General features: G+C 43.2%; 1 protein-coding gene across 2 annotated transcripts in view; it reads right to left on the bottom strand.

Moving 5' to 3' along the window:
* Window positions 1–249: 249 nt before the first annotated feature.
* The window catches only part of TRAF5 (TNF receptor associated factor 5), a 43264-nt gene continuing 21635 nt past the window's right edge, over window positions 250–21878 (bottom strand). For both annotated transcript variants that reach the window (XM_057728589.1, XM_057728588.1), the window contains exons 2-11: window positions 18412–18630; window positions 17423–17480; window positions 15675–15776; window positions 12374–12538; window positions 11657–11734; window positions 11257–11331; window positions 8864–8956; window positions 4979–5119; window positions 3429–3597; window positions 250–2734 (exon numbers count right to left, since the gene is read on the bottom strand). In XM_057728589.1, the coding sequence (XP_057584572.1) occupies window positions 2157–2734; window positions 3429–3597; window positions 4979–5119; window positions 8864–8956; window positions 11257–11331; window positions 11657–11734; window positions 12374–12538; window positions 15675–15776; window positions 17423–17480; window positions 18412–18629 (1677 nt within the window). In that variant the 5' untranslated portion in view covers window position 18630 and the 3' untranslated portion in view covers window positions 250–2156. The remainder of the gene's footprint in view (window positions 2735–3428; window positions 3598–4978; window positions 5120–8863; window positions 8957–11256; window positions 11332–11656; window positions 11735–12373; window positions 12539–15674; window positions 15777–17422; window positions 17481–18411; window positions 18631–21878) is intronic.

Here is a 21878-nt window from a genome sequence, read left to right as displayed (position 1 = left end):
CATTTGGAGACCTAGGGTCAGAATTCAGATCTCTTAAGGTGCATTAGAATGTACCCCAATTCCCCACCCTACTTGAATCCTGCACATACCTTTCTCAAGGTTGTTAACTCCCCTTTTATGCCTAGTGTAATGTTTTCTTTTCATCAGGAACTGAAATCAGACCAAAATGGAAATAAAAATTTAAATCCTGCAGATACAGAATAAAAATAACTGTTTAGATCATAAAAGTGGAAAAATAGTTGCCATGGTTTGACTTCCTTAAAACAAAATTCACAACTCTTATCTTGTGAGAAAGAAGTGCTTTTTATTTTAGAATACCTTGTTCTGTGTTCACTGTCTCAATGATGAGGGACTCTGAACTCATAAGTGAACCATGCCATGACTTATACTTTTTGTGCAGAGAAGTTGGTTAAAACACAAAATCAGTATTTTGATAAATTCACTTTAAAATGTTTTTCACATCAAAGACTTAAAACTAGTTACAACAATGTGATCTCCTGTTCCTCAGGAACACAAGGATGACTCTGGATGGGATAAGAAACATTGAAAACAAGCACACAGAACCACTTGCATCCAGCTGTGAGGTCCAGAGAAACACTTCCTGAGTTTGTCTAAGGGGATGTGCTGACCCTCAGCTGTACCCAAGTCCACCAGCAGCGGCAGGGTGGTTCTTTAGCAGATTTCTATTGTGAACTTAGGTCTTTGAATTTAACCCTTTGGGACAATTTGTGCAGTATGGGTCTTTGGTATCTTGAAAATTTCACAGGTGAGATGAAGAAAGTTCCAATTATTTCAGAAACCACTGGCATAAACCATGCTGCTTTTGTGAGGTCAGCTGATCAAGAGCTAAAAGGTGCGTGGTCATCACTCAAGTGAGCAGCTCACCCTTGCACGCTCAAGGGAGCCAGCTGAGTGTGGGCTGTGCTTGGTGGCATGACAAGAGTTAGGGCCCAGGGAAACTGGGTAGTTTCCTGTTAAGTTCAGGCTTATCTAGAGTCAGTAGGACTCATGTAGGCTTGTATTTACACTCTCAGACCCACACAGATAGATGTAAAAGAACACAATCATTTCTGTTCTTCACAAAGTACTCAGGACTTTCACAAGAAACATAACACGTTTACATGAGTGCCCATTTTCATACCAATTTATGAATTCAAAATTCCTCTCAAAAAGAACAGGAGATACTGTGTTTAGCCATCAGTTTCGGATGGGAGTACTGACACCCATAGGAAATTGTAATGGTGTTCTCCCTAGGTTTTAAATTCCTCTTATCCATTTCTGACATGTTCTCCGTCAAATTCTGCGCATCCTCACATTAATTTGCTATTATTACCAAAACACCTTTGAACTATTTGTATACATGCACATAACTTATTAAGTTGAATCTTATGAAACTGCTAATATTTGATTATTTTGTTTGAAAACAGTTTTTTCATATGCTTGAACCTAATAAAATCTGAACTTTAGCTGGGTGGCTGTATCTCCTTATATATATACTATGCAAAGTTTACTGCTTTACTTTAGCAGGGAGAATGAAAAATGCTCACTTTATTCACCAGTTCTTACGCAGCCTTGAAAAACTGTGCTTGCTGACTACTGGTAAACTTCGTGAAAATATTAGAGCTGTAGTAATTTTCACAAATACAGTATTTAACCAGAAAAAGTCTGGTCCAAACTGGGCAGATTGGCTTTGAAGTACATTACCCATCTACTGAACTGGAATAGCCTGCCCTAAAAGATAGCCTTTGCAGGCTTACGGTCAGGTCTAGAATCAACAGGCCAAATATAAAATACCAAAGCATTTTCCACTGGAAATTCTATCTCTGTTACCTCCAGGACATATAATGTTATAGAGGGCCCACCCTGAGACCCCACACTAAGCACCAGTAAAAGAGGTATGCCCCAGACCTTACCTTTAAGAAAATTAACATCTTTCAAGAGATATAAAAATATAAATAATGAGAAGATATTATAATTATTATAAGTTGCAAACTGGGACAGAATGAAATGAAAGAGGACAGCACTTGCGAAATCTGAAAATGACTTCAAACATTAAGGGCAAAAAGCCACATACAAATGTGTGCTGAGCCTAGATTCAGTCACTACATTAACCAAAGGCTCTGGATTCGAGTCCTTTTATCCCCCAGAAGCAATGATTAGAGATCCTCCAGGTCAGTTAAATCCACAGCCACTTTCAAGAACAGGGTATCATCTTTAACGTAGGTGTTCTTGGCATTCTCCAAAGTGGAATGAGCTACGAAGCGGGGACAGCCAGAGGCAATGTTCATCTCTCCATCGGGTCTTTTAAAGCTGCTGCTGTTGGGGTCGGCCTTGAAGGTCTCCACGATGTGGTTCCTTTTGCCACTCTGGTCCAAAAGCATCAGGGTCACCCTCTGCCTGAATGGCCACTGCAACAGTGAGTCAAACTCCCCTCGCATCACCACAAAGTAAAAAGACAGGTGTGTCCCCTTCCCGGACCCGTCCCCATTCAGGTACGCTCTAGCACAGAGCCGGTAGCCACAGCGGCTGGTGTAGAAGGGCTGGCTGAAGATGGATACTGTGTGTCCGTCCAGCGCCTCCTTCTTCTTCAGCTTGTAGTCTGTCACCTTCCAGATGAGCTTTCCGTTATAGCAGGCACTTTCTAGCAGTTTAAATCGCTCTTCGTTTTTATTCAGCTGTGCTTTATGAATATTAATGTGGGCATCATGTTTGTTAGTCTCCCCTTCCAAAACAACTGCAAAGAAAAAAAGACTCTGAAGGCCTTAACGTGGTCTTTAAAATTTGCCCAAAGTGGAATTATCTAAAGAGAACCAAGAAAATTCTGACATCCCAAAGATGAACTGAATTCAATGTCCACCAATGAACCATTCACATTTAATAATATCAACTCCATGATTCTCACATCTTGGCAAGACTGGCACCAAGAAAACCCACATGCGTCCTCTTGAACTGAAGCTCACCAAAGTATTGAGAAAATGCACTCTGCACCCAGCTCATGGGCGTTTGAATGGTAAGCCCCACTGCTTTCTAACTGGAATGCTTTCAAACAGCCAGAACTGTCTCTTGTTTTTCTATACTTAAAACAATGTTCCCACCACATCTTTCCTCTGGCCTTCTCTTTATTGTCTGCTCTCCTTAAAAAAACCATCTCTCCCTGTTCTTAGAATTCCTGGCCCATTTCCACCCCTTGCTTGTTCCAACTCCTCATCATTTTTGCCTGAGTGGCCAGAATCTCACGCTGTTCTGTTTCACAAATACCAGATTCAGCCCTTGTTGAGCTTGGACAGCTGTGACTCTCCACAAATACCAGATTCAGCCCTTGTTGAGCCTGGACAGCTGTGACTCTCCATCAGCCAGGTTTGCTTGTTTCATGAACACATGCAGAAGTAATGAATCATCAAAAGAGAAGTATAAAGCATTAGACATACCTAATCTTTGATCATTGGTTTCTAGCAGGGTTATTTTCTGTTTCACCATATCAATCGTTTCCACCAAAGGCCTCAGATCAAATTTACTTTGTTGCTGGTTAGCCATTTGTAATAACTGACGCACCTGAACTTCTAGCCAAGCCGACTTGTCAATGTGACTGGCAAGAACCTTTCAGTACAAAATGGATCATGTCAAAAAATTTTGAGTAATTGGTTGAGGTTACATTTTTCAACACAAACATTTCACCTTTCGTTAATCAATTAATGAAATGAAAAATGCATAGTCCAGAAACGAAAATTCACTGAGGATCTCAGAGAAATGAGTCACCTATTACCTTCCTCCCCCTCCACGGTGTCTCGGCTCCTGTTTCAAATCTTCGAACTGTTCTTCATCTGAGTTTTACTCCTTCCATAGTCTCTCTCCTCTTAGCTCTCTAACCTATCTTTATATTTCTGTTCTCTCCTTGTCTCTCCTCTCACCTTATCACTTCCTTCTCTTCTTAGATGCTACTCTTCTGATTCACTCCTGCTCTGCTAGAACGCAGAGAATGCACTGGAAGAAGGCCCACCTGTCCTGGCCTGAGCACTACAGGTGGTACAGAAGTGCCTGAGGTAAGGCCTGAACATTTGGTTGCTCTCTTTAGATGGACGGGATTAAATAAAACTACAACTGTATTTCTCCTCCACTCTTGCCCTCAGTGCCTTCACTCTTGACGGGTTTTTGTGTTAGAAAACGGTCAGAATTGAGTTAATAACATATGATGGATTTCCTTTTCTACACACAGACACACACACACACATCCACATAGTATGATGACAAAGTATGGAAATTATATATGGCCTACATTTTCTGGGATAATCCAGATTTCAAAAAGATTGCCCATATCACATCTTGAAATATTTTCCACTATAAATTTTATAATCACAATAAAGACACTAGTCTTTAGCAATTTGTTTATGGTTATTTAACGTTCATGATTTACAATGTAATTTTTGCTACATTTTAGAGATGTTTAAAGCATTTTCTTCCAGAGGGAATTAATAGTTTCGCTTCACTGACTACAAAATACAGAACTAGAGATGCTCTCAATGAATCTGAAATCCAGTGACTCATTTCAGGCCAACATTAATTACAACCTAATTGCCATAAATTATATAAAAGTGTTGTACCAATGTAAACATGTACTCACATTGCTAAATGTACTGGGGTTAAGTCAAAGAAGATCTTTATTCTTAGGAAATACATACCGAAGTATGTAGAGGTAAAGGGCCATAATACAGACAATTTACTCTCAAAAGGTTCAGAAAGAACACCCATGGTGGGGCGGGGAGCGGGCAGAGACAGAGTAGGGAGTTTGGGATAAGAAGTGGGGGGAGTGAATGAAACAAATGGGACAATGAGTGAATCTGGGTGCAGAATGTACAGGTGTTTTTTGTACTATCTTATTCTTGCAAATTTGAGACTATTTCCATTTAAAAAGTTAAAAGAAAAACCCTCATGGCTAGTTGAAGGCTAAATCTTGATTATGAATAGCAAGGCCATTTCTCACCTGGATATTTGAGAGGAAACTTCCATTTTTGCCAAATAACTGTGCAAACTGCTTGAACTCCTTTTCAAATTTCTTTACGGTTTCTGCTAGCTGCTGGATTTTACTTTCTTTTTGTTCTAGGCTCTTATATAAGTCAGAAATCTAATAACAGAAATATGAATGAGGTCATTTAAATGCATGCATATAAGTTAAAATAATTTAAATATAGTTCTAGGAAAATATTGCAGGTATTTCGAGGAAAAATATACACACATATTTATAGAAAATATTTACAGGTAGATTATCATATAATTCTAAGAAATGTTCGCAGGTGCTTCAAAAAAAAATCTATAGATTTCTCATGAGCCTTTTCTGTATGTAACCCACTTTGATGGTTCATCTAATACTAGTGACATCACTTGACGAAATTAGATGAACTGGTTCTCTTTGTTCATTCAGTATGCACTTATTAAACAACCAGAGTCCTGATCGCCACACCACATTAGATGCTATATGCATAGTATCGATAGTAATAGCTGCAATTTGCTGAGTGTCTGTCAAACCCTTATATTCATTAGCTCTTTTAATCCTCAAAGAACCCTATGAGTTGGGTATGACTATCCGTCTCACTTTACAGATAAGGAAACAGAGACAGAGAGTATAAGTAACCTGTCCAGCATACTGCTAGCAAGTGGTAGGCAAAACACACCTTCTTTCAGAATTTGCAGTCCATTTGAGGGAAATAACCAAAAACCTTCCAGTGACCCTAGATAACTCTTCTCTTATCCCTACATCCATTCAATCAGCAATACCTGCCAACTTTAACTCCTGACACAAACAACTCTCTTACATCCATTTTTCATTGCATCTCATCTTGTTTCAGCCTGTGTTATATCTCACCTGGGCTGCTACGATAGCTTCCTAGCTGGTCATACCCTGTGCCTCACACACACACCCCCGTAAAGCTCTAGTGGAGCTGGACTGGCACGGGTCCTGCAGTCCACTGGAACCCCCAGCAACTGGTCTGGTGCCTGGCACCAGTAGGCGCTTGATAAATATTTGTTGAATGAATGAATGCTTCCCCTGTCTTTAGCCTTGTTTCCCTCCAAATCATACTCCATACTGTGACCAGAAGAATAATATGTGACCAGTCTGGTCCTGTGACCCCTCCTACTTCACCATCTCTAGAGGCCTTCTTTTACAGGCCACACAGGGCCCTGCACAATCCGCCCCGGCCATCTTTTCAGACTCACGCCCACTTGCACACTACACACCTTCTGTTTCAGGCCCTGCTCTTAGTCACTTACTCCTTCACCTAAGAGTTGCACTTTCTTGACTACAAAATGCAGAACTAGAGATGCTTTCAGTGAATCTGAAATCCACTGACTCATTTTGGGCCAACATTAATTACAACCTTAATTGCCATAAATTATACAAAAGTATTGTACCAATGTAAACATGTACTCACATTGCTAAATGTACTGGGGTTATGTCAAAGAAGATTTTTATTCTTAGGAAATAAAGAATAAAGGCCTTTTAAGCCTCCACTCAAGGGCATATCCTCCCAGAAATATTTCCACACTAGTCCCATCTACCTCGGCCACTTCTTAAGTTCCATGACATTCTGACCATACTCTAAAAGGATAACTTACCCTCCTGACTCATTGCTTTTTTGGTTATTATTTTGGTCACTTTTCCTCCACTAAGTTGTTGGGGCTACATATCACTTACTTCCTGATCCACAAAGCCCAGCACAGCACCTGGCACACAGTGGGCATTCAATACATGTTTTATAAATGAATGCACAAATGACTGCAACAACCATCTGATCTCTGGCCCCAGAATCTTCTACTTATACCCCCAGGGCTGACTTCCACCTGTGCACCAGACATCCTGACCAAAAGCAAATTCAGTGTCTCCTCTCACTTCCCCCCAACTTTGAACCTGCTCCTGTTTGTAGTGCACATTTCAGCTGATAACATTACCATGTTCCCTGCCTTAACTATAGCATGTGACTCCAACCTGCAAATGTCTCTCAGTGCCCTCCCTCCATCCCCACTGACACAGCCTTGGTCAAGCCTTCACCTTCACCATCACCACCACTCACCACCACCTTCAATATCTTGCTTCCACCTAATACCGAACGGCTTATTATATGCCATTGTGCTGAGAGCATATATATATAATTTGATCCTTACTACAACCCCATTTTACAAATGAGGACGTTGTGGAAGAGAGAGGTTAGGTAGGTTGCCCAAAATCCTATGTGTGGAGCCAGGTCTGGAACCAAGGCATTCTGGCTCCAGGGCCCTCACACATCAATTGCCAGGCTCTACTGTCTAGTTTACTGCAGCATCTTTCTGCCTGGTCCCTCTGCCCTCATTCTCTTCTGTCCTATCCATCTTCCATTCTACCACCAGCTGTCTTATTTTTAAGGCCAAACAATCTTCCAATTTAAAAATGTCTATTAGCTCCTTATTACTGGCAAACATTAGTTCAAACTTTGGTCCTTAAATCCTTTCTGAGATAGGGCAGAATACGATTAAATTAAAAAATCACTGAATGTACAGTATTTGAAACTTCTTAGCTTACGTGGAAAGCCATTGCAGTCTGGACCCAACACACCAGTCTCCAGCCCTTCCCTGTCTCACACTAGGGTGTCTCTCCACCCCCAAACCCCATTTCCTTGAACCATCAGCCTCTCTCATGCCTCTCTGCCTTGGCATAAACTTTCCCCTTCTGGAATATCCTCTTTCCACAACATTTTAACTGACAGACCTCTTCCTTCAAGATGATACAGCTCAGATGTGTTACCTCAAAAAGCCTTCTACAACTCCCACAGAGCAAACTGCTGCAGCCTCTGTACTCCAACACAGGGCACCCCCATCGCAAGTCTCACGAGGCACAGCATCTTATCTGTTTACAGTTTTGTGAGCTCTTCAAGGGTAGATGCTGTGTCTTCCTTGACTCAGTGTCCCTAGCAACTAGCATGGTACCTGATATGTGTTTGTTGAATCAATGGATAGATGAATGAGGCAACTAAAGAACTTGGGAGTGGCTCCTATTACTGTTTAATCATTCCTTCTAATTTTCTCCATGATATAACCATGAAACTCACATCCGTACTTTAATATGGAATCAGACACCATAAAATAATCTGCAGCAGTAAAATTCAGCTCCCTCTCTGCAGGTGGATGGTTTTCTTCCCTACATGGGCTTGAAAGACTGATCCTCTGAGATGTCCTACCAAAATAATGAACTTTTAGGAAATTTTAGGATAATTACTCAAGCATTTATTGAGGTCCACTATGAATATTCCAGGGCCTATGGCTGGCATTTGCACACATAATTTCACTTGATAATCACAGCTCAGTGAAATAGTATGTACATATGCATTGAATTAGGTTGCAAAGTTAATAAGTTAAGATTTATTAGAAAATATACAAAACCCACAGTGCCTAGAACAGATAGTCAAATGTTCTTTCATGGTAATATTGATTTCATTTAAAAACGCCCAACACCTATTAGGTCCCTACTAGATGGCAGGTAATAATCAAAAGATGTGTGGATAGGCTGCAGAGAGGTAGTGTGGTGGGTCACGGGGAGCACTGGACTGAGAATCAGGGGATATGGCTTTGAGATTGAATTCTGCCCCTTAAAGTCACAAACACATCCATATTTCTTTGAGTTCAGTTACTTCATCTGTTGGCTGAGGGGGCTGGACCCAAAGATCTCAAAGGCACTTCCCAGTTTAATGTGCCGTCATCCTGTGATTCTGTCTGGCCACTTAGTAGAAAGACATCTACCTCCAGTTGACTTATACAGAGGAGAATATAAAAATACCAACAGGCACAAATCCCAGCAATTCTGTTGCCTCCCTTTATACTTGAACCCTTGAATATTTACCCGTTCTTCTAACTGGAAGTTCTTTTCCAAAACCAGAAGCATGTGGTCCCGTAAGGCTGAGTGCTCGTGTTCCTGCAGGTTCCCCCGTTTATCCTTTAATACGAAGAGAAAAATAAGACAGGTTGTTGAAAGACTCCCAAAATGCGGGTGGTGGTGGGATATTCTGCTAAAGCAGAACTTTAATAACTTTGCTTACTTGTCTCATGGTGGGTTGCAGGGAAAATGACCCCTTCCAGGTCTCTCTTCCAGCTTTAGGATTCTGCAGTACCCATGAGACACTTACAGAGAGTCAGGCCACTATCGAAATTCTCAGCACTGACTTCCTTTTTTGCCCTGGGAGTATATGACTGAGGGTTAAGTGTAGTTATTACCACCTCTCAACTGTTCCCATATAAACCCACCTCCTTGGTGGGTTATCTCCAGGTCAGTTTTAAGCCTTGGTTAGTTCTCCCTCCTACCAAGCACACTTCTCTACTGCCTTCTATCACTGTCCTGCTATCATGGGTGGAAGGTATGCAAACTAATTGTAATTTCAGCCCATGCAAATTTGTTGCCCTCAAAATCAAATTATATGTTTGCAAGAAGAAATGGTGACTTCTTTCCTCAGCATTAAAATTCCATTGCAGACTGCGCTGTATTACTAGTAAAAGCAAACAATGTGGGTGACCCATAGACTCTAAGCAAACCTTTATCACCGATTTCCCTTCAGGCTAGGGTTGGCCCCTCTTCCAGAGAACAACTCCCCCAGCCATCCCCAGCTCCAGTACTAAGGTAAGCCCTAGAATACAATCCAAATGGAAATTTGGGCTTAACTGTAAAGACGATTCCTCTTAGAACTGGAAAGCAATTCTGTATTTTGTGCACAAGGAAAATTAAACCCTATCCTTTCTGCAGCCAAGACAATCACTGGTTTGCTGTGTGACACATTTATGGACTCTTCACTGATTTTTTAAAAAGGTTTCTCAAAATACACGTTTTTTTTCAAAGAGTTTTTTTAAAATAAGAGAAATATATGCTTATATTGAACAATATAGCAAGATGTAGAATAAAAAGTAAAAGCCCCCTTCTCTCTATCTCCACACCCAATTCCCTAGTCTCACTCACCAGAGTCAGTGAAGATATATACATGTTTTTAGCACAGTGAGATCATACTGCATGTAATTTTAAAAATACACACCTCATTCTTTTTATCAGATGCATAGTATTCCAAAATATGAATATATATATGTGTGTGTGTATATATATATGTGTGTGTGTGTGTATATATATATATAATTATATACTCAGTACTTCAGAGATGGACTTATAGGTTGTTTTTCATTTTTGTGGGTGTTTTCTTTTTTCTGCTAAATACAGTAGTCCCCATTTAGCCACAGTTTTGATTTCTAGGGTTTCAGTTACCTGTGGTCAATCACGGTCCAAAAATATTAGGTAGAAAATTTCAGAAATAAATAATTCATACTTTAAATTGTGAACTGTTCTGAGTAGCGTGATGAAATCTTGGGCCTTCCTCCTCCATCCTGCCCCAGAGGTAAGTCATCCCATTGTCCAGGTAACCAGGCCGTACATACTACCTACCTGTTAGTCACTTAGCCATCTCAGTTATCAGATAAACTGTTGCAGTATGGCAGTGCTGTGGTCAAGTAACCTTTATTAATTCAATAATGGCCCCCAAATGATGCTGGCAATTCAGATATTCTCTTACTGTGCCTAATTTGTAATTTGAACTTTATCATAGGTATGTACGTATAGGAAAGAAAAATGTAGTATAATAGGATTTGGTACTAACCATGGTTTCAGTCATCCATAGAGGGTCTTGGAACATATCCCCCATGGACAAGGGGGGAGTACTGTAAATACTTTGTGTGCATGTGTGTTTGTGTGTGTGTGTAATAACTGCATACTTATAAAGCAATATCTGTGAAATAAATTCCTAGCAGTAGAATTGCAAGGTCAAGGTGTGGGGTCACATTTTATTTTCATAGATATAACCAAACCTCAGAAAAAGCTGGTATTAGTTATGATAAATTTTATGTATACATAAATTATTTGTTCTGTTTCTCTGGAGAATCCTGACTAATACAATTGCCAGTCTTTTTTTTTTTCCCTATTCCATTTACTGTTATTATAAAATATTGGCTATATTTCCTGTGCTGTATTATATATACTTGTAGCTTATTTATTTTATACATAGTAGTTCGTACCTCTTAATTCCCTAATCCCGTCTTGTCTCTCACCCCTTCCCTCTCCCCACTAGTAACCACTAGTTGTAACTGCCAGTCTTAAAGTTTTTCAGAAGTGAATGTCCTTCTGCACCTTGAATGGACTCAAAAAGTAAAATGAACTCAATGAACGAATTCTACAGAAGGTAGGCAGAAACAATTATTCCATACCTTTACAGTACAGCCATAGTGCTTAAAAGGACAGTCTTGTTCAGCTTCAGGACACACGGCAAGGTGTTCATCCACCTGTGAAACGACAGCCTCACGCTATAGAAACGCATCCCCAACTCTCCAGCTACCTGGTATCACTGCAGCAAGCGGGGAGCCAAGGGTGGCTTCGGAAGAAGGGAGGAAACAGAAGGAAAAATGCCATGCTGAGGCCCGGGGGAAGGAGGGCTAAGATGAAAACGGAGAAGAATTCACAGGGAGAAGGGGAGGAAAAACAGAACCGTGGTTATCATGAGAATAATTTAAGCCTAAGCCCCTGCCTATGGGATTTTATGAAACACACCCGACAATTACTGAAATTTTATCTTACATAAAATCTACTGAGAGAATTATTTATAGTTACCTCAGTTCTTGGAATAATCTGCAAACACTTGTTGGGACAAGATACTGGGTACTCAGGACACAAGTTTTCCTCATGATTCTGAAACAGAGAAAGTGTGCTGAAACAAAGCCAGCCTTGCTTCCAAAGTCTCCCTGTATGGCCTCAGAGTGTGTATACTCATGTCCCTTTGGGGATCTATGCTATGTGGCTTACCCTCTGCAGGAAAGTATGGCCTAGTTCCAAAAAGGATTCTAGATGGCTGCTTTCTTGGTATAAATGGATTCAATTCAATTCAATTTTCCAATTATTTTAAAGACCATCAGAGGGCACAGGACTGACAGAGGACCGACTATAAGAGTCACTGGCAATGGCTCCTTTGGCACATTTGGCTCCTTTGGTAAAAGGTACCCCACGCTTTCTTCTTATGCCTGCATCCTGCCTCTCCAATTGGGTCGGAGCACCCTGAGGACACACAGTGTGGTCACCTCCTTGTGACAGCGCCTAGTGTCACTCCTGGCCCACTCATACTCAGCAGGTGCTCAAACAACATTTTGCCAATGATACATGAATAGAGTCCTACCAAGAAGGGTTTTAGCTTTTCATAGAACCCTCCGATAAAGTTATTCTTCAGACCTTTCTGCACAAAAATAAATCCAGAAAAGTGCTTCTGATATCCTATCTGATTCACTGTGACCACTCAGGCAGAATTTAGTCCCATAAAGATGATTTTTTTTTTACCTGTAGATTGATGACTACCACATCCTTTTTGCAATAAAGGCATTTTTCCTCTCGAAAGGGGCAGTATGCGCTCAAATGCTCTTTCAGATCTTTTCGAAGGACTGGCTCCCGACAGTTCTCGTTAGAGCACTGCACAGCCTCGAACAGGCAGTGCTGAAGGTGGTCCTGTGACAGATAACGACAGATAACAACAGGCCAGTGGGGACTCATTGAGCAGGACAGTGGGAGGGGGAGCCGGCTGCCAGGCCTAAGGACAGGGAGGGAGGGCGCTGGGGCAGCGGGAGGAAGGGCTGTGAGGGCAGGGGGAGGGGGACAGCCTCTGCCGCAGGCTCTCTGCAGAGGCCACCCGCTGCATCTGCTGAGGACAGGGCTTGGAGAGGGCTGCTTGCACGGAGACTGTGAGAGCCAGCCTTGTTTGGAGGACAGGGGAAGATGGGTGAGGAAGGAAGCATGCCGAGTTTATTTTAGATTATCTGCTAATCTGTTCATATTCTCAGGTTAGTTCTGGAATATTTTCCTTAGGCTTGCCAATTAATTTACCAGCTCCTCAAGGACGTTTCTTTTTTCTTTTTTTTTTTTTTCCAGATCTTTATTGGAGTATAATTGCTTTACACTGTTGTGCCAGTTTCTGCTGTACTACAAAGTGAATCGGCTGTATTTTTACATATATCCCCATATCCCCTCCCTCCTGAGCCTCCCTCCTACCCTCCCTATACCACTCTTCTAGGTTGTCACAAAGCATTAAGTTGATCTCCCTGTGCTATGCAGCGGCTTCCCACTAGCTATCTATTTTACAGTTGGTGGTGTATATATGTCAATGCTGCTCTCTCACTGTGTCCCAGCTTCCCCTTCCCACCCCCCACCCCCTGCCCCATGTCCTCAGGTCAAGGACATTTCTTTTGTGCACCCTCCATCCCCACCCCCAGCACCAAGTACTAATCTCTGAACAGCAGATGGTAAAAGCCAGAACAGAGGGCAAAGAGGGAAGAAGAGAAGGCTGCCTCCTAACTAAGTGAAGGAAGGGGAAGGATTAAAGGAAGGAAAGGGAGGGAGAGGAAGCTGTTCCAGAAGTGGTAAAGAAAAGGAGACAGAGGAACACAGGGTCACAGGCCCAGGAGAAGCTGGGAAGGGTCAGCTTCGTCAAGTCAGGGAATGTTCTTGACCAGACTATTAGAGAAAGATGACACGTACAGTGTTAGTCCAGTGGTCTTCACATTACAGATTTTTAAAAGCAGGTATTTCTTAACAAGACCTGTGGATAACACTGCAAGTTACTGTGATGCTGACAAGGTATCAGAATCCTAGCGAGTTTGTTCCCCACCACAAGGTCCTTTAAAACAGGGTCGGCGGACTTACCAGGTGGCACAGTGGTTAAGAATCCGCCTGCCAATGCAGGGAATATGGGTTCAAGCCCTGGTCCAGGAAGATCCCACATGCCACGGAGCAACCAAGCCTGTGAGCCACAACTACTGAGCCTGTGCTCCAGAGCCCATGAGCCTCACTTACTAAGCCCATGTGCCACAACTACTGGAGCCTATGTGCCTAGAGCCCGCGCTCCGCAAGAAGAGAAGCCATGGCAATGAGAAGCCCACGTACCGCAAGGAAGAGCAGCCCCCACCCGCTGAAACTAGAGAAAGCCCGCATGCAGCAATGAAGACCCAATGCATCCAAGAGTAAAAATAAATAAATTAAAAACCACAACAACAAAAAAACCCCAGGGTTGGCATCTACAGCCCTTGGGGCCAAATCTGGCCTGCTACTTGTTTCGGTAAATGAAGTTTTATTGAGAACGGCCACACCTGTTTCTTCACATATTGGCTATGACCTCTTTTCCCCTGAGATGGGCGAGTCGGGTATCTGTGACAGACACGATACGGCCAGCAAGGCTTAAAATATTTACTATCTGGCTCCTGACAGAAACAGTTTGCTGACCCCTTCTCTGAAGGAAAAAAGAAAAAAAGAGCACACAGTTTTTCTACAGGAGGTAAATAAATATTATAGCTATTCTCCTTTGCCTCTAGTAATGAGAGTGACAACTGAAATCTACATCTTCTCCAAAATCCATGGATGCTACCCCTCAGCTCTCACCAAAAAAGTCAACATTCATCAAGACTCTGCTACCTATGAGATCCTACACCTTACCACGCAAGGTGAGGGAGAACAGGGAATAAGAGGAAATACAGAAGAAACAGGTAAAAAGAAACCAGCCACTGTTCTCCAGAAGCTGAGGCTCCGGTCACTAGAGCTGATCAGTGGTCCATTTGAGCCTCATTTCCTTCTCAGGCTTAGTGACAACAAAGTTGATAAAGAGGCCCTGCTCTAGGACCTGACTATCAAAACAAGTGGCAAGGGACTATCTTAGGAAAACACAAAAACCTTCTGTGAACTACCAAAGAAATTCCTGGTTAGCAAGGAAATCATGGACACATTTATGAGCTCAGTGCCTGGGGGTTTAGAGGCATGATGGGGGAAAGACTGAATCACCTGAAATATAGTCCAAAATGCGTGGGTGGGCGGGGAAACTCACAGCAGCCTCCAAGCAATGCCCTGGAAGCTAGAGATGCCTGCCTCATATTCATTCATAGTGTGATCGAACCTGACACGGGCCTGCTGTGGCACAGCCACATCTCCTGCTTCCCATTTAATAACGTTCCGCTGATGGATGGAAGAGCAAGTTAGGGCAGTTTCATCTGAAAGGAACTCGACAACCTTTCACCTGCCCTACACCTTGTATGTTTGCATCTCTTACCAATGCCTCACCTTTACACTACATCCTAGCTCTGTTCTGGTCTGTGTCAGCTGCCTTAGATCACTATCTCTAAGAGGCCAGTGCCCACCGCGGCTAGGAAACACCCACCCCAGCACCTGCAAATGCTTCCAGGCAGGGACCCTTACAACTGTGTCTTTCTGCAGTCATGTCCTGGCTCCCACCCTAGGAACCCCAAATCCTTCACCGTTTTCCAAAAATGACACATCCTCATTCGACCATTTCTTTTGCCCAGCATGTCCCACATCTTCTCTTTTGGACCAGTGAACCCTAACCCACAATTTAAGGTCTAGCACACACGGTATGTCTTCCACATGTTCCATACAAAATGAATCTCTTCACGTGAGATTCATTTCACACCTTACCCCTCGATGTGCTGCACTGTAGCCAATTATGTTGCTAGAGAACAATTCTCTGAAGGCAACCCAATGAATCCCCGTACCATGCTTAGCCCAGAAACTGTCACATAAAATTGTTCAGTACACACAACTGGAAAAATGGCAAAGGCAAATATTGTTCATGAGTAATACCCACCTGGTATCGTCCCAGAATAATCTTGGCATTACATCCAGGGGCATTTTTGCAAAATACATATAAATTGAGGACTTCCCTTTTGCAGCAATTGTCTTTAAACACCTAAAATATAAACACAGTAGGTCTCACATACTCCAAAGCTTTAGAGCAACGTGAAAGAAGCTATTATTAATTTGGTCTTAAAGTACATCTCAAAAGTTGGGTGGAAACTTCCAGTCAGTGGTTGGAATGGAAATACCAGATTCATCACCATAAAAGAAAAGGTTATCTCAGATATATCTGGCAGGTCACCAAACATAAAAGCTAGGTAATTTTTTTTTAATGCTTAGTGCAGTAGGCTGAAGCTAGGAGAATCTCATGGTGAACTTGACCCCACATGCTCAAAGGTCAGGAGGTGGGGCTGTGGATGAGGGTGATGCTTTTGGCTTCCTGTCCCAGGGTAAACGTTTGTATTAGTCATCAGGTGGTGTCATTGAAGCTGTGCTGACTTATTTTTCAGCACAAGCCAGGGGTTGGCAAACTTTCTCTGTAAAGGATCAAAGAGTAAGTATTTTCAGCTTTGCCAACCACACTGTAATGTTCTCTATTGCAACTATTCAACCCTGCTATCCACAATACTTAAATAAATGGGCATGCCTGTATTCCAATAAAATGTTATTTATGGACACTGAAATGTGAATTTCATATCATTTTCACATGTCACAAAACATTATTCTTCTTTTGATTCATAAAGTAAAATTTTATTTTGAAATAGACTCACAAGAAGTTGCAAAAATAGTACAGAGTTACTATGTATCCTTCTTTTGATTTTTTTCAATGATTTAAAACTATAAAAACCATTCTTAGCTCACAGGCCATACAAAAACAGGTAGCAGGTTGGATTCATCCCAACAAATCTCACATTGTAGTATGCCAACCCCTGGCCTAGTGGGTAAGGCAGACACAAGTACAGCTAGGCATTTGGAAAACACATCATAAGAGCAGAGAAAAGGAGTATGTACATTTGACTATAAAGACAAATAATCCACTTAAGAAATGGGCAAAGGATGTGAATAGGAATCTCTACCAAGGAGCTATCCAAATGGCCAAGCACATGAAAAAATGCTCCATGTCATTAATCATTAGGGAATCAAAATCACGAAATACCTCTTCATACCCACCAGGAAGGCTATAATCAAATTTTGGCAAGGATCTGGAAAAATTAGAACTCTCAAAGCTTGCTGGTAAGAATGTAAAATGGTGCAGCTGCTTTAGAAAATAGCCTGGCAGTTCCTCAGAATGTTAAACATAGAGTTACCATGTGACCCAGTCGTTCCACTCCTAGGCACACACCCCAGAAACACGCACACTTTAAAGGCAAACGTTACGGCATATGCATTATACCTCAATAAAGCTACTGTCAGACATCATCATCATCATCAAAGTTTTAGCGACTAAATAAATGAGAAAGTGATCCCAAGAAACAGGGTGTTTCATTTCTGCAAGCACCTCACAGTCACTGGAGCTGGTATAGGAAGAGAGTAAAGAGGAAGTGGGAGAAGAAACCTGGGGGGTCAGTAAAGACCCAAGCAAGCCCCTCTTGAACGGGGTGGAGTGGGGTCTGATCTGACACCACAGTAGAGGAATCTGGATTCCAAGGAAGGTCCCCCTCCCACTCTCCTGCTCCAACTGCTCTGTCCCATTCAACCCAGGACACTGGCTGCTCCATCACCCAGAGAACTGCTAACCCAAAGCAGTGATTGTCTTACCTCCTGAGATTTGATCACCTCCTTATCTACAGGGCAGAGTGGGACTGCATTTAATTCTCTGGAAAGAAAAATCAAAATGAAGCCAGAATTAAGGGTTAACCTCAACAGCCCCTCCAAGAGCAGCCCTAGAGCTTCAGCCATGCTTGACCCCTTGAAGTTCCCCCTGAGCAGGCCAGGCCCCATCTTTGCTCACGCTCTTCCCACCTCTCAGAAGGGGGCCCCAGGAACCCCAATTTCAGCACCTCCTCCGTCTGCCTGAGAAACTCCCATTCATCCTCCAGGACGTGAGTCAAAGAGGGAGTCCCGCAGGCAGAGTCAAACGTCCTCTGCCAACGTCCCCCGGCAGTCCTGTGCTGTCACAGTGGACCGCGGCCTGTCTCCTTCACTAGAATGGAAGATTCTGGTGGGTCCTGTTTCATACTGAACCTCTGGCTCTTCACATCTGTGCACTAGAGCTTGGTTCAGCGAGGTGCCTGCAACACGCAGGTGCTGAATGAACGAACCCAGGAATGAATGAGAACGTGCTGTAATAACCCCCTTTCCAAGTGTGGGAAGGTATAACTTCCATGGTGCCCCTGTATAAGTCCCCAAAGCCATGGCAGCCATGGCAGCAAGGAACCTTCTGGATGCAACACCACCTCTGCCTCAGGGCAAGGAAAGGTCAGGGCGCCTACAAAAAAGACCCCTGTGAGATACAGGTCCTTCCCCACACACACTGTGCACCTAGGTTTGCTCTCGTGTGCAAAACAGATGTGGTCCGAATTTTAAGAAAAGGTGAATATTAATAAAAGAGTGGGGGAAAAAATGAAGATTACTCCTCAGGCTCTCAGAGAAGGGCCCTGGGAGAGCCCGTCCTCATATTCGTGGTTCTGTGGCCAACCACAGCAATTCCCGAAACCACGATTATAGATGCGCGGCCACCGATGACATGTAGATCCCGGGAACACCCCCGTCTGCTTCTGGCCAGAGCGCAGGCCCTGCCCGCTCACCTCAGTGACAGGATGCAGTGCTGGCAGAAGCGGTGCCCACAGCCCGTCTGGTGGGGGTTGTGAAGCACCGAGTGGCAGAAGGCACACTTGTAGCGCTCTTCCAACTGCTCCACAAACTGGTACTCTGCATCGGGCTCAAAGTCCAAAGAAATGGAGTTGCCAGAATTCTGGCGGATGAAACCACCGGGGACACCTCCTTGCTCCTCAGAACAGGCCATGCTGGGCGGTCAAGAGACGAGAAGGAAAATTCAGTGTGCAGACACCGAAACAGCTATAGTCACCAGGTGTTTAATTCTCTGTTCCCTGATTAGTGAACATCACCCACAGGGTCATTCTGTTATGACTTTGTAACAATAATAACCTCCTGCCACTGGAGGGCGCCTGCAGAGGGGAGATGGCTCTGGGGTGCTCAGGGGGAGGCTGGACTAGATGACTTCCAGCAGGATTCAGTGAGACCTCAGCCCACTGTCCATCAGCAGGATGCTAAATCATCCTTCAGTGTGGCTACGTGCTGGGGCGAAACACAGCCAGGTGTTAACTACCTTCTGGGTAAACTCTTGTTATGGATTTGTCCCACTCAGTTGAGAAAACTGAAACAAATGTTTTGTTAACATTTTTCGGAAGCAAGAACCTGGCATACCAATATGTTTCTTGCAAAATATATAGATATATCACCACTACCAAGCCACACCATTTCTCACCTGAGCTAAATAAAAGCCCATTAACTGCTTTCCCCTCCAATCCATTCTCCATACTACAGCCAGGGTGATATTTTCAAAATATAAGTATGATGGAAGGTTATCTCTCCTCATCATGCAGTGGCTTCCCAGGGCTCTTAGGCTAAAGCCCATGGTGCTAAGCAAGCTACAAGAATGCATCTTCCCCACCCAGTAGCATCCTAGACCTCTCCTCCCCTTGCTTCCTGCACTCCAGCCACACAGGCTTTCTTTCAGTTCTTCTAATACATAATGCTGTCTCCTGCCATTGGGCCTTTGCACAAGCTGTTGCCTCAGTACTTCCCCATCCCCTTCTAGTCCTCGTCACTTAGCTAACTTATATTCACACTTCAAAGTTCACTTCAAGCTTCATATTCTCTGGTAAGCCTTTTCTTCTCCCCTTGGTCTAACAGCAGGAGGTCTACTCATCAAGTCTGTAAAACATGCAAGGCTTCCAGGGAATGGCTAGGGGATAAAGGTAGGCTAGGGGATAAAGGTAGGCTTGGGGGGGTGGAGAGGTGGATTTTTTGCTATATAATCCTTTTGAGTCTTTGAACATGGGTATACTACTTATCCAAAAATTTTAAAAATATACAAAACCAAAAACACTATTCATCCACTGTTACATCTGTCGTAGAACCAGGTTCTTTTCCCTCAGAGCAACGCTTGTTGGGACTGGACATGCCTCTGTGTGATTATTTTATTTCTATCTGTGCTCCTCAGTGACACACAGATAGCATCTGGCCTCGCTCACTGTTGTGTTTCCAGCCCTGAGCACTAAGCCAGGTGTGGAGGACAACTCAGCTGTTTGTTGAGTTAATGTCATTGAATGGACTTTTTGTAAAACCCTAAACAGGGCAGCTCTAAGTAGTGTTGACCTCTGACATAGTGATTCTTTTTTTTTTCTAATAGGTGAGGGAAATTAAGAGGTACAAACTTCCAGTTACAAAATAAATGAGTCATAACCTAGTGATTCTTAACCTTTTCTGAGCAAGGACTTCCCCCGTCTTTGAAAATTTGATGAAAACTCTAGACCTTCTCCCTATAAAATAGCACACACACCTTACATCTGTACTTTTAAGGGCCCTTGGGATCGCCACCAGTGGTCCCCAGGTTAACAACAGCCTTGCCTCCTCTGCAGGCATGCTGCTACTTTTGGCACAGTGCCAGAAGTGGTGCTTTCAGTGTCTGCAAACGGTGAAAGCATGGGTGGTCCTTGGGGGTGACATTCTTCCACGTGGCTGTGGGAAGGAAGGCCTGGTCTTCAGGCTCGCTCGCTGTGGCTTGTTCTTGGGGTCCCTCATGATTTCCCTGCAGCTGACGAGATCAGCTGGGCCTGGGAGCAGTTGCGTGGCCCAGCCACGTAGGCGGGAGATGGGTGGCCCCACTCAACCCTCAGCTCTGCTCAGGTCAGCGGCTGAGTCTGGGCTGTGGCCTGGATGAATGGAGCAGAGAAAGCAACTGGCCTCTTTCAGCAAACAATGCTTTGTCTCTGGAGGAGCCCAGCAGACCAGGGGATTTTTTCTTTATCCTGGGGTTTGAGACCAAAGCCCCACCTCTTCCCCTCTGCATGTGTTTCCTGCAGAACTTCAAGGGTGGTAGGTGAGCAGAACAAGATGTGATTGTTCCCCTTTTAACGTCGTTTACTCTTGCCATTTAGCAATGTTTTAATTGTGAAGGTGAAGAGGCACAGCCCTTGATTTAAACACACAGCCTAATAACCAAGACTCACCTTTCTCTCAGAGAAGGGAGAGACCTATTCCAAACTGCCCTAATCTGCCCTGTGTCCTCTAGTCCCAAGGGAGGAGGACAGTTCACATCCTATGTCCCTGTAGGATTCTCTCTCGAGACCATGCTCGTGTCTGTGTCACACAGCATCTAAATTTGGACCCTCAGAGATATACCCTAAAGCAGCAGCTGCTCAGCCTCCAAAACAAGGCAGGAGGATGTACAAAACTCAGGTCAGGTTTCCCTCCACTACATTCTATCCTCTTTCCTAGCACAAGAATTTAACAGGCCCATCTGTGTGTCTATCTTTCTCTACCTTCCACTCAATTTTGCTATGAACTGAAAACCACTCTACAAAGTAACATCTTTTAAAAAATTTGAGGACCCCAAAGAGTTTTGCTTATGTGGGTTATATTTATTAGTATTTACCATATTTGAGATTAAAACCGAAGAATTTTTAAAAATATTCTTTATTAATTCACTTTAAGATAAAAATGAGCTAATCATATGCTAACATAAATAATATTTTTATGAAAAATAATCATTTTCCAAAAGAAAAAAAATTAGTGAGAAGAGTGGCTTTTTTTTTGTTGTTCCTTTTTCCATATCTCTGGGCTCAAGAGAAGAGAGCTGGATTCTCATATCTACCCTTCACTGAGTCTGCTGCATCATCGCATGTCATGTAGTTTCTGGAAAACACCACTGTACACTCAAAAAAGGAGAATAAAAATGGAAAATGACATCTTAGTGTTATCGTGCCCATAGTTTTGCCCGTGCAGATCCCCTGAAAGGGTCTCAGGGAGCCCCAGGCAGTGGTGTGATGGTAAATGCTTAACTATCTGCTCTCCTTAGGGAAAAACTCCAAGTAACAATTGTCAATTCTGTGCCTAACCATACGTGAATGATGCAAGAGCCCATTAGCTGCAGGAAGCCCATGTCCCAGTAAGAGCTGCTCCAGCACCCCAGGGCCCCTGAAGCCCACTATGGAGACCACTGCTCTATCAGGCTGCCCGGTGGCCTGCC

The sequence above is a fragment of the Hippopotamus amphibius genome, chromosome 3, assembly GCF_030028045.1.
Source record: "Hippopotamus amphibius kiboko isolate mHipAmp2 chromosome 3, mHipAmp2.hap2, whole genome shotgun sequence".
Lineage (NCBI taxonomy): Eukaryota > Metazoa > Chordata > Mammalia > Artiodactyla > Hippopotamidae > Hippopotamus > Hippopotamus amphibius.
This window is presented reverse-complemented; position numbering and strand designations above follow the sequence as displayed.